At 37.9% G+C, this 13,548-nt stretch overlaps 1 protein-coding gene across 3 annotated transcripts in view; it reads right to left on the bottom strand.

Moving 5' to 3' along the window:
• The window catches only part of LOC108347370 (DENN domain and WD repeat-containing protein SCD1), a 40,315-nt gene that overhangs the window by 17,297 nt on the left and 9,470 nt on the right, over nucleotides 1-13,548 (bottom strand). For all 3 annotated transcript variants that reach the window (XR_008247193.1, XM_017586560.2, XM_052873472.1), the window contains 12 exons: nucleotides 9,088-9,308; nucleotides 8,422-8,476; nucleotides 8,244-8,327; nucleotides 7,439-7,634; nucleotides 7,214-7,343; nucleotides 6,013-6,055; nucleotides 5,878-5,922; nucleotides 5,434-5,509; nucleotides 5,232-5,305; nucleotides 5,094-5,144; nucleotides 626-783; nucleotides 494-541 (listed from right to left, as the gene is read on the bottom strand). Coding sequence is in view for 2 of the 3 variants with exons in the window: in XM_017586560.2 (XP_017442049.1) it covers nucleotides 494-541; nucleotides 626-783; nucleotides 5,094-5,144; nucleotides 5,232-5,305; nucleotides 5,434-5,509; nucleotides 5,878-5,922; nucleotides 6,013-6,055; nucleotides 7,214-7,343; nucleotides 7,439-7,634; nucleotides 8,244-8,327; nucleotides 8,422-8,476; nucleotides 9,088-9,308 (1,181 nt within the window). In the remaining variant the exon portion in view is untranslated. The remainder of the gene's footprint in view (nucleotides 1-493; nucleotides 542-625; nucleotides 784-5,093; nucleotides 5,145-5,231; nucleotides 5,306-5,433; nucleotides 5,510-5,877; nucleotides 5,923-6,012; nucleotides 6,056-7,213; nucleotides 7,344-7,438; nucleotides 7,635-8,243; nucleotides 8,328-8,421; nucleotides 8,477-9,087; nucleotides 9,309-13,548) is intronic.

The following is a 13,548-nucleotide window of genomic DNA, read 5'->3' on the forward strand; positions in this document are numbered from 1 at the left end:
GAGATGGGGCAACATTGGGAAGCTGTTTCAATGATCCAGGATCAATATCCAGATTTCAACCTTGAGGACAAGGTTGCACATCCAGCAGCAGGTAATGTTAGAGAGTGGAGTGTGTATGAGAGGAGGAGAAAGCATTAATTACCTAACTGCCTAACTGTTTAGCAGTTAGGTAAGGCGGGAAGGGGAACTGTGTATAAAGGGTTGAGTTCGGTTTTGTAAAGGGGTTGTTGAGTATCTTTCATTTGTTAGTTGCAGGACACATTGTCCTGGGAAGGGGATTAGGCTCCCTAGTTACGAGTTGTACATGTTTTCCTGAGAATTGAATACAGATACTATTCTTTTTCCTGAGTGTTCCATTGATTGTTGTGTGTGAGTGTTGTTTTTGAGTAGGTTTCTTTCCAAGAAACCTAACAGTAGAGGGTGAGAATATGTTTATAAAGAGAAAGTGCAGAAAATCAAAGGAAAACTAAATCCAAGAAAACCTAATCCTTACTTGTTTGAAGATTGCTCCATTAAATAGTCAAAATATCCTTCCCAAAATCTGCAGGGGACGTGCATGAACCAAGTTGAACATAAAAAATTCCAGATAATGAAATCATGAAGAAATAATACATGTAATACATACCGTAATTCCTCCCATATAGGTAAAGAGATAAGGTGACGTTGGCAATAGTCTGGCACATTGTTATTATCTTTCTTATACATATCAGATGAAACTTCAAGAGCATCTCTAATCGTCAACAGGTCATTTCTTGATGTTGCTCGATTGATAGCTGTTTTAAGCTGAAATAAACAAATTCAAAAAGAGATAAGAAAGTTAAACTTTTACTCTAAAAAGAGAACTTTTACTCAAATAGAAGTTAAGGGAAATATTATATATGTAAAAAATAAGATTTGATCATAGTAATCAGGGAAATTTGTACAAGTGATAATTCTGATTATCCTCCATTATTAGTCATTATTAGATTTTCCTATGAATGATTAAAAATAAAGAATTTACATGTGTTTCAACATACAATTCACAACAACAGAGAAACTCTCTCTATATACTATATATGGTGTGTGTGTGTGTGTACACACACATTAATGTAAGTAGAGAGAAAGGACCGAGTTATTCCTAGAATAACATTCAGAGTTACTCCTTAGTCTCGCCCTTCATTTTCTCTTAATTTAATGCTTCTAACGAGAGGAAATGAACAATAATCTTTCTAAGGTAAGATTACTTTCCCCATTAAAAAGTTGGCTGACATATTTATCAAGTCTTTAAAAAGATCAAGGATCAATTATCTTTACAGCAAATTGGGCACATGTGCCTAATATGCTCCAATTTGAGGGACGGTATTGTAATTATAGAAATATTGTGCAGATCCTATATAATCAAGAATATCTAGATTATATATGTAATATTATGAACGTTTTTATTTATTCTCATATCACACCTTTACTTGAAGATATCAAATGTCCTCTATTTATTGTATTGATTCTTTTTTCTCAATATAAATAAAATAAAGTATTTATGTTGTCTTAGAAGCACATGGTTTGGACTCAATACCTTTCTTTATCCTATAGTTTAACATGTCCCACAAAACTAACTTCTAAAATGAGGATTGCTCTAGATTTGCAAGCTCTATTTAAATGAGGCTAAACCACCACCCTTGAGGTTGCAGCGGTTAGAATATTTATCCTATTTATCATGATTATATTGTGTCTAGGGTTACCCTATTTATAATGATTATATTGTGTCTAGGTTACCCTATTTATCATGATTATATTGTGTCTAGGGTTACCCTATTTATCATGATTATATTGTGTCTAGGTTACCCTATTTATCATGATTATATTGTATTTAGGTTACCCTATTTATCATGTATTCTTTATCAATTTATTTTTATAAATAGAAGATTATAAGAGGGATCAAAAACGCCCTCTAGAATTATTTTACAGTTTAATTCTCAAGTTGGTATCAGAGCAGGTTGTCTAATATGTCTTTGTTGCCACCGGTGGCCAGTGCCGCCACCAGCGGCATTAAAAATTTCATGTTTTTTGAAATACTTCAATGAGCAATCCCACTGTCGTCTGACACCATCCGCTGCCTCAGTATAGTTCGACGACCAGTGGATCTGGATCGCCTCCTTGAGCGACGGCCAATCCACCGGTGTCAAGGGCTAGTTCTCATCCAGTCGCCACCACGTGTGCCACATCTGTTCGACGTGTGCCGCCACGTTTTCTTCGACAAAATTAGGGGTTTTGTCGCCTCAAGGAGCGTGACTCATCCTTGGTAGTCGCTGTCTCATTCTCCTCCACACGCACTGTCACGAAAAACTTTTCTCTAATCAGCTTCCAGCACATGTTTGTCACAAGTCACCTTCCCAATGTCAGAATCATATTGCGTCGTTGCCGTTCGTCTCGCTGGACCAAAAGAAAAAAATATTCTTTGTTTCAGCATTGTTCCTTAGCCTCTTTCATAATGTGTGTTTAGCTTTGCATATTATAGCAGTTGTGATGTTCCTGATAGCTTATGTCATTTTATGTCATTTATTTACAAGTCTCCAAGGAGAGTCAATGCTATTAGTTGGTTAACACCAAGGAATTTCAACATCAAAGTCATAGGTTGAAGGTTCCTCATGGCATGAGGGGAGTCTATTTCTATCAAGATTCAGAATCTTAGTCAAGCAATTTCATCAATCCCTTGTCTTTTGGATGCTTTGATGAATAAAGGATCCATTATGATCTTCCACCTTCACGATTTCTCATCGGTGCGTCGTCATTTCCGTCGTTTGCCGTGAGGGGAGTATGTTTCCATCCATTGCATGTCCCATCAGTCAGTGATGGCAGTCCTTGCAGTTTTGTCCTTTCAGCCACCGCAGGCCCCATCACCTCGTCAGTCAGTGATGGCAGTCCCTATAGTTTTGTCGCTTTCAACCACTACCGGCCCCATCAGTTAGTGATGACATTTTAGTCCCTCCAGGCCCCATCAGTCAGTAATGGCAATTTAGTCCCTACAGTGAGGGGAGTATGTTTCCAGTAACTAGTCAAACACTAGTTAGAAGCCCCAACTAGTCAGAGATGACAGCCCCTGCTTTCAGCCACTGCAGGCCCCAATTAGTCAGAGATGGCAGTCCCTGCAGTTTTATCGCTTTCAGCCACTACAGGCCCCAACTAGTCAGAGATAGCAGTCCCTGCATTTTTGTCGCTTTTAGCTATGCAGGCTTCATCCTTACTTGATGGCAATCGAGTCTCTACAGTTTGTCGTTGTCTACCACTCATCATTCACTTTTGATGAAAATCAACTTTGTCAAAGTCATCCTACTTGAAGGTTCATGGTGCTAGATGAAGTTTCGTGGTTGTCCAAAATTATTCTCCATAAGCTTATGAGAAGTCTCTTTGGTTACGCTGGTTTATGAGTCCAATTTGGTTTATAGATATTCTCTCTTGATGGTCTGAAGCATATGTACATCTTATTCGAAGCTAGAGTTACCATGTCTATTGCCTCGACATTTTAGACAAGTTGATTTTGTTGGACTGAATTTATTTATTCCAAGCTTGGCACATACAATTTGTATACTCCAGCTTGAGGGGGAGTGTTAGAATATTTATCCTATTTATCATGATTATATTGTGTCTAGGGTTACCCTATTTATAATAATTATATTGTGTCTAGGTTACCCTATTTATCATGATTATATTGTGTCTAAGGTTACCCTATTTATCATGATTATATTGTGTCTAGGTTACCCTATTTATTATGATTATATTGTGTTTAGGTTACCCTATTTATCATGTATTCTTTATCAATTTATTTTTATAAATAGAAGATTATAAGAGGGATCAAAAAAACTCTCTAGAATTATTTTACAGTTTAATTCTCAAGTGCAGCTAATGCAGGTTAGGAGTGACCACAATTAAGCCAACTCTCCAACAATCCCTCTCACTCCCAAGGCTATTCCCCTAGAGTGTGGCAAATGTAGGTGGCCAACACTGGATCTAGGATAGGCTTAAGTGAGTGTGGGACAAAGCACACACCATACCTTACCCACCACTACCATTTATATTTGTTAAAGTCTCACCAATGCTGGTTCTAAATTGTTTAGTAAAAGTGTTTCTCTTTGTTGACTCTCAAGTCACCACTTAAGTAAACATAGTCACTCCATTACAGAAGGGAAGATAAGAAAAATGAAAGACAAATGTCACCACCACACCCCAAAACACAAAAAAAGAGAGAGAACTCTAAGGGTGTTGTCAAGGGACAGTACAAGTCTTGGGAGTTGGCTGTTATTATTCATGCTTTTTTCTTCAATGTTCACTGCTTCTCACTCTAAAACGGTCAGTTGGTAACCTCTCCCCATGAGATCAATTTATCACTCAGGTTTTGATAAGTTCCTATTTTATATGTCCTAAGAATCTTGATCTTGTTTATGTCTGTTTGGCTGTATTTGTAATGGAAAAATCATTTTTAATGTGCTTTGGTGAAAGAGTCGATTATTTGTCCACTGTGAAGGCACAAATTTTTGTAGCTTCAATATTTCCATGGTGACCAATTGGTTTTTGCAGTGATTCAACAAAACCAATGGTACATTCTGAATGCAAGGTTTTATAGAACTGATTTAAAAGAGTTGGAAATTGGTCCTAGGGAAAACTTTAACCCCTCAAGACTAGTTTCCAAGGTGAGGACTGTCGAAACTTGATAGATCATATTTCCAATCAATGTGAAACTAACCATCACTCTTAAAGCTGCAATTAAGGTTGCTGCCAAAGGTTGCAACTAAGACAGCTTACAGGGTAATAAAGGCAGCTTTCCAAGTGGTCCAACTCAATACACTATATCTTTGTGGGAGATAACCTTATATCATGGAAGAGTAAAAAGCAAAATGTTGTTGCCACACTGAGTCGGCAGAATATCAGGCAACAGGTTGGTTATGTTAATCGAGAAGGTTGGCATGCCAGTCACCTCAAGTTTGCTTGGCAGCATATCAAGATTGCTACACCAACAAATGTCACTTGTAGATTCAATAAATTCAAAATATATCTTCTCAACAAGTGTAAACACATGGCAGATTAAAAAGTTAAATATAAAAATGAATAACATCTTTTACCAATTCTTTCACTGCAATAAACTGTTCTTCAGTGAGATGACAGTCCCAACCCTGGTAAAAAGATCCAGCATAAGATTCAATGTACCAGATTCCAGAATTATAAATAACTATCAGTGTGAGCTAAATAAAGCTTCTAACCGAATGTATATGCTCCCTTATACATTCAACAAATCCACTACCACCAATCCCTTCTGCATCAGATTCAATCAAAGCTGCAAAACCAACCACACAATCACTTTTTGGCAGGCTCTCCAGATTTCCAATAGTCATTTGTCTGTCAACAAACAACATATTCTCTCTACAAGTATTAACAAGAAATAGATGTGTCATAACATAATACCAAGTATTGTTCCATATTCAAAAGATGAGAGAGGATCATCTGTCGCTCCCAGTTTAAGAAGCCGCAGCCATAAACCCTGTGTTATGCAAAAGACCATGAAGAGAAATAGAATGCCCTTTTTTTTTATGACATGATAGAATTAAAAGAAAATATAAATGGTACAGAACAGAAATAAACATCATATATGAAGCATTACCCAACAAGGCCCCTCCCCTCCCACCCCATTGTGAGCTAGAGATAGCAGATAGGGGCACAATTCACAGTCCGTAGGATTGCGTACAAACACTTACTCACCCCCAACTATATAACTGGATTTCTAAGTAATAGCTGGTATTACAAATAATTAAGTACTTATCTATTTTCTCTTGTATAGCAGCTTCCTTTTATTTCCATTATCAGAACACATACACAAAGGAATGAATATAAAAGGATCAAAGAGGCTACCTGCAGCTTAACCTTAATATCTAGCACCATGCGGTCCCTTTCAGCCTGAAACAAATAAATCAATAATTTTAGGGACCACTTAAATCTGTATGTTGACACACAAGAAGCAGTAATGTCCTATTGGTTTTAACTTACAGCTCTCTCAAGTGGACTAAGAGTATCTGCTAAAGGATCCTTACTGGTCAACACAGAAAGGAATAGTAAGATAGAGAAAAAAGCAGAGAAAGAAGAAAAGTTAAACCATACAAGCAAGCCTGGCAATCAGTTTATTCAATATAAATAGATATATAAAATAAAGCAGAAAGTATTGCATGTCAAAACCAAATTCCATCCCACCCAATTACCAAATAACAATATGCATCACCACTCACCACATTAGTCCTTCACAAAATTCTTGGAACTAAATTAGCCTTTCAAAGATTTAAATCAACACTCATCTTATTAGCCCATCAAAAATTGTCACCCAAAACAATTGATAACCACATCAATCCCTCACACATAAAAATGACATTATATTTGTTATTAAGAGGGCCTAAAGTGGGGACACAAAATAAAAGACTTATTGGAGCTTTTCAAGGACTAATGTGGTGACTATGGCTTTGGAGGACCAAATTGGGGGCTCTAAAATATTTCTAATACATTTGTGAATTTTTCTAGGATGTAAGTTTTTTGAATATTTTAAGTGTAGGGCACTTTCTAGAACGTAAGCTATTATTTAACCTATGGACTATGACTGGAGAGGGACACCAGATTGTTCAAGCCATTACCTCTTTGGTGGGATAAAATGGTCTTAGTTACTCATATTTACACAATTATAATACATAGTAATTAGTACAGGCTAGTTACATATATTTCACTATTGGACATGAAAAGAGACAGCCAAATTTCACTTAGTTGAAGAGATTTTCTAGTTTATGAATTATGCTATGTTGGCTTCTAGAAAGATAAAGCATCCTCCTACTCCAAACTTTTTCCTCTGCAAACATTGTTCTTTTATCAAAAAATAATGATGTAAAAAGAGCCAAAAACTTTTGGCACTACAATTTATGTCAAAATTGATGTGGCTGACACCCATAAAAATTGAGGCAATCTATATAAATAAACTCCCAAGCTTCCTTGCCTTTATGAAACATAAGGTAATACATATACCTTTATGAAATTTGTCGTATGGATAAGGGATCCTTATGTGTATGCAAACATTTGGCATATTGGCAGATGTTCCATTTAGAAAAGACTTTTTGAAATGACTGAAAAGGATGTGCAGTCCTGGCACTGATATAGAAATAATGATAAACTTAAAACATCCTTTACCCGTTTCATAATTGCTTGCATTTACCTTGGAGCATGTCTTCCTGAGTACTCAAAGGCGTTACTAACTGCTGCAAGAGTCTGTTTCCTCTTTTCTTCTTGGTCATCTGTTCTGATATTTACAGGGAATTTATCATAAGTGTATTTGGCCCCAGATCCTGAAGAAACAAAAAGTTATGACCATATGAAGTTTAGCAGGTATTCACAACAAAATCATTTAGCTAGAACCTTGTTTATAAGTCATTCATTTCACCTGATATTCCAATATCAGAATCTGATACTGTTAAAACCTCGGTTTCTATTGGGGGTGAAGGAAGAATTGACATAGGATTTTGACCCCTTCCAATTGCATCTTGCAGCTTGTCAAGCAGATTATTGTTGTTTTCATCAGAACCTACTCCTCTTTCCAAATAATCCAAGAAGCCATGAGAGTCAAGGAATTGAGCTATCTGTAAAAATCAAATTTGGAATTACTATAAAGGAAGAGAAAGTCTACACTGATATGACAAATAAATTAGCATTCCAGTCATAATTCAGGAAAAGAGAATCTATCTGCTACATGGTGGAATTGTTAATATTACATCTATCGTAATGCATGGAAAAAGCATTGGATGCTTCCAAACATGGGTTGGATGCTTTTAAACATGATTATGAAAACACAAATTATATTCTATCTTAAAATCAATTGGCATTAGCATAGTTGCTAAACCCAAGGAGGTAGGTGATGTGGGACCTCTGAATAATATTTGCAAAAAAATGTAAAAAAAAAAATGGTAGCATTTGCACTATGTTGAGAATATCATACTAAGATTTAGTGTTTTACTAAGAACACACCCTTTATATTAAATTTTCCAAACATGGGTCATCTCACTTTCAACCAAAATTAATTTAACAAAATCAAGACCATCCACGCTCAAGTTGGCAAATGCTCAATGCAATACATCATGAGACTATATCAAACTATCATAATCAGTAAAGAATTCTAATCAAAATTAGGATCATTTAAGCCATTGTTACTTGCCATTACTGCTAATTGGAGAACATAATCCAAAATTTACCATGGGCTCTGGTGGTTGGTTAGTAGATCGAGAACGCTTCTTCAAAAAAGCTTGAGTGTTGAAGACTTGAGTGGCACTATTTTCCTGATATCAAACAAATTCAAAGCTCATAACAATGTTGTGCTATGGTAGATTATTGAAAAAGTAAATATCTGAAGCAGCAAAGAAAAAGTCATACTAAGAAATTGCGATATCCGCTTAAAAGTGTTGCAAAAAACTTAAGGAATATCATCCTGTACAACACACAAGGACAAAAAAAAACACATCAGACAAGAGATCAATTATGTGCAACCAACATGTCTAGTGCGCTATCAAATGTATTGCCCACAGAAAAACTTATTAGTTACGTTCATAATTGTTGAAGGCTATTTTGAGGATGGATTTCATTTAGAGGATTAGCCACATTGAATTCAATAGAAGGCACAAATCAACCATCAATTTATTAGTCCAGTTGCATCTTTTTGCTGAATTACAAAAATTCAAAGCTTAATTGTATATTTGATTCTCTACTATCACTGAAATTTGAATTTAATCCTGCCATTCTTTCTTTAAGAAAAAAGAATTTGATCACCCGCTATTTTAATTTTGAAATTTTGAGCTGTCCATTAAAATGGTGTTCAATATTTAACACAGATGCTGATATGAAAGTGCAGTAGAGTGCAAAGTCAGCATTTCCATTAAAATTTGAATGTTAAGTTTACATAAAAACATTTGAGACCAAATTTGAATTTCAACAAAAACAGAGTAACAAAAGGTTCAATTAAGCCTAAATTCAAAGATATGGCAAGGATAATAAATATGCAACTCATGGAAAACAGTAAATACTCTAGCATCAAAACATCACCTTAGCTGAAGGTCATGGTCCTCTCCCCATAGCTTACCCCTAAGTTTAGAATCATGCTCAGATAGACGGTATATTCCAGACTTCATCTCATCAATTCCAATTACATTGGGATATATTAGCTTCATTATTTCACCACGCAAAATACTGAATTCTGGCTCAGGAATAGGAGGAATTTCTTCTGAGGTAGTAATGAGATTATACTCAAGATCCACAACAACAACCTACAAAAGGTTAAAATACAACGTTATTGTTAGATATTATTAGTTACAATATTATGTGTATTTGGGCTTAGCCCATATTTCCCTGTATGGTTCTTCATTATAATTAAATTATCTTATGTGTATTTTCTACACAAGGAGAATTAATCTTATCCCTAATTTTTCACTATTTTCACAATTATTATCAAAGCTAAACATTCATTTGAAACAAATGGAATACTTCACATGCATTCTGACCTCTAAATTAACAAAACAAAGCCACAAATAAAATAAAATAAGAAGTTGCACTTCTAAGTAACACCTTACATCAATTGAGAAGCTATCAGAGTAAGCTGTTACTTGGCAGGCCAACTTAAAAAATACTTCACCAACTATATAAAGAAGCAAGAGTCGGGATCATAAGCAAGATCAAGAATATGATAGTGTTTTAATGTGTCCTTTGCATGGCAGCCCACGGCCTGATTGCCTCGGAAAAATCCAACAAACCACCAGTAGGGGGTTCACATGGTGGCCAGATTGTTACAGGTTGATAGTAGGATATTAGGTTTACTACTAGAAGCTGTTAGAAGCTCTCAATTCTTACAATATCATGAGATATGTTACAAACACACTCTAATTCACTTCCTATTACAGACTATCTTAGAATGGACTTAGACTTAACCCAACTTTATAATAAGAGCATGTAAGATAAGAACTGTCCCCACCTGTATACTTCTCTTTTCAAGCTCTACCTTTATCCAATGTTGAACTTGGGTTTTCCAAGTATCATCATCCCCAACTTTATCTAGTAAAGTTAAACTTTAGAGCATTAAATATGATGTATCATAAAGTAGCCCCAAATGAGAATTAGCAACCTAAAAAACGATAATGGTTCTTTTTTTCTGAAAACAAGAATTCATCTAACTTTTACTCTTAAAATATTTTTCAAACTCATCACTGCTGCTGTTGTCGCGTCGCCGCCGCTGCCGTCGCCACCGCCGCCTCCGTCGCCGGAGCACTAGAATCGACCGGCGACCACTCCATCGGAAGCGTCTCGGCCGGGCGACCACCGTCGCACGAAGATCGCCGCGATCGGAGCTCTCACGCGCCTCCACGCGCCGCCGCAAGAGTCGCCGCTGCCGCTGCCGCCGCGAGTGCCGGCGCGTCGCCGGAGCTTTCCGCCGCCGATCAGCACCGCCGTGATCGCCTCCTCGCCCTCTTTCTGAATCTGTGGTCGTTGCGTCAATCGGAGCACTTTGAATTTTTAGGGTTTCTCCCTCTCCATGGCGTCTTCCTCGTCTACAAACACCTCTATTGGTGGCTCATCTTCTGATCCCTCAATATATACTAATTATGTGAATGTACACTTGTCCATTGACAAGTTAGATGGCACAAATTATGCAACCTGGGCGTCCGACATCAAACTTTGGTTGAAGAGTCAGGAGTACTTAGATCATCTTACTCAAAATGTGACTACTGCTCTCATAGATGACACTTCCCGCTGGATGAAAATTGATGCTCAGTTATGCATTGTTATAAAGTCCACCATTCACTCCTCACTGAAACAAATGTTTCGATCCTATGAGACATGTTCAGAAGTATGGGCACAAGCAAAGTTGTTATACACAAATGACACTCAGCGTCTTTATGGTGTTTGTCAGGACCTATTAACTAATATTGGTCCGCGCAATCCTGGTCCCATGGCAGAATATTTGGGTAAAATTCATGCCCTTCTTCATGACTTTAATGATATATTACCTCCTGCTTCCACTCCTGCTGAAGAATTGGAACAACGATCAAAGTTCTTCATGTTGTTGGCATTATACGGACTCTCTGATGATGTTTCTCATGTCCGTGATCAGATTTTGGGTTCTCCTGTCATACCCAACTTTACTTCTACTTGTTCTGCTCTTTTGCGTATACCGAGCAAACCCGTCACTGAGACATCTTCTCGTACTGATGATTCCTCTGTTATGGCTGCTCAACGTGATGATCGAAGTCGGTCTCGCAAGCCAAGTAAAGGACGTCCAAAATGTGACCATTGTGGCAAGTTAGGCCACAAGATTGATAGATGTTATGCTCTCCATGGACGTCCTCCTCGACCTGTAGCAGTGGCAAATTCTGATCCACCTCCCCGATCACCGTCTGCAGACCATCCTACTTCATCTAATATCGTAGACAAACCTGCAATCTTTAACGAATTTCTCAGATGGTATGAGGATCATCAGCACTCTGGTTCCACTACATCTGCATCTGTTGCACGTACAGGTACACCTTTTGTTGGTCTAACTCACTCCCTTGGACCTTGGGTCCTTGACTCAGGCGCCACCGATCATATCACTGGTAACAAGTCCTTGTTTTCTTCCTTGTCATGTCCGGCTAATTTACCCTCGGTAACAATGGCTGATGGGTCTAGAGTCTCATCTCATGGTATTGGTACTGTTAATATTTTTCCATCCATATCCATTGATCATGTACTTTATGTCCCTGGGTCTCCCTTCAACTTATTGTCCATTAGTCGTTTAACTCGTACTCTTAATTGTGTTATTTCCTTTACTAAAGATTCTGTTTGGTTGCAGGACCGGAGTTCGAAACACATGATTGGCACAGGATGTGAGTCTCATGGCCTTTATCATCTCCGCCCTTCTCCACATGTTGGCGTAGTCATGGAGTCACCATCCCTTCTTCATGCTCAGTTCGGTCATCCTAGTCTTGCCAAACTACAACAACTTGTCCCGAGGTTGTCCACATTATCAAGTTTGTCGTGTGAGTCTTGTCAGTTAGGGAAGCATACTCGTAGTTCCTTTCTTCGTAGTGTCTCACAACGGGCGTCGTCCCCCTTTTCATTGGTTCATTCTGACATTTGGGGACCTAGTCGTGTTAAGTCCATTTTAGGTTTTCAGTATTTTGTTACCTTTATTGATGACTATTCCAGATGTACTTGGTTGTTTTTAATGAAGAATCGTTCTGAGTTGTTTTCTATTTTTCAATCTTTTTTCAATGAAATAAAAACACAGTTTGGGGTGTCTATTCAAAATTTACGTAGTGATAATGGCCGTGAATACCTTTCTCAACCGTTTAAACAGTTTATGGCTTCTCATGGCATTCTTCACCAAACCTCATGTGCTTATACCCCTCAACAAAATGGGGTGGCTGAGCGTAAGAATAGACACCTTATTGAAACAACTCGTACACTTCTTATTCATGGTCAAGTACCCTCACGTTTTTGGGGTGATGCAGTTCTCACAGCATGTTATCTTATCAACCGCATGCCATCTTCCGTCCTAGATAACAAAATCCCTCATTCTATCTTATTTCCTCAAGACCCTCTGCATCCATTACCTCTTCGAGTTTTTGGGTCTACATGTTTTGTTCATGATTTTAGTCCTGGTCTTGATAAGTTATCTCCTAGGTCTCACAAATGTGTCTTCTTAGGATTTCCACGGTCACAAAAGGGCTATAAGTGTTTTTCCCCTTCCCTCAATCGTCATTTTATCTCTGCTGATGTCACTTTTGATGAGTCTTCTTTTTACTTTTCACATCTATCTTCTAGTTTTGTACCTCTCCCTGTTACTGTTGATATTCCTCTTATCTGTGATCCTCCTGGTGATGCTCCACCCATTTTGTCTTCTCCTTCTTTAGACTCTCATTCACCACAGGATCATCCTTCACCTCCACCCCTTCAGGTTTATAGTCGCCGTAATTGTCTCCCTCATGACTCACTTCCGGTGCCGCCTCATGTGTCTCCTCCGGCTCCAGCAACTGAGTCTGACTTGCCTATTGCCCTCCGTAAAGGTATACGCTCTACCCGTAACCCTTCTCCCCATTATACTATTCTTAATTACCACAGATTATCTCCATCTTTTTATACTTGTCTCTCATCCATTTCTTCTGTGTCAATTCCCAAATCTGTGGGTGATGCCTTAACTCATCCTGGTTGGCGTCAAGCTATGATGGATGAATTAAGTGCTTTACAGGAAAGTGGAACTTGGGAGCTTGTCCAATTACCATCTGGAAAGTCTGTTGTTGGTTGCAGGTGGGTGTATGCTATCAAGGTTGGTCCTGATGGCACCATTGATCGTTTGAAAGCTCGATTGGTTGCCAAAGGCTACACACAGATTTTTGGTTTGGATTATGGTGATACTTTTTCTCCAGTGGCAAAAATGACCTCTGTTCGCCTTTTCATTGCCATGGCCGCTCTTCGACAATGGCCTCTTTACCAACTTGATGTCAAAAATGCTTTTCTCAATGGTGATTTGCAGGA

The sequence above is a fragment of the Vigna angularis genome, chromosome 1 (genome assembly GCF_016808095.1).
Source record: "Vigna angularis cultivar LongXiaoDou No.4 chromosome 1, ASM1680809v1, whole genome shotgun sequence".
Taxonomy (NCBI): Eukaryota; Viridiplantae; Streptophyta; class Magnoliopsida; order Fabales; family Fabaceae; genus Vigna; species Vigna angularis.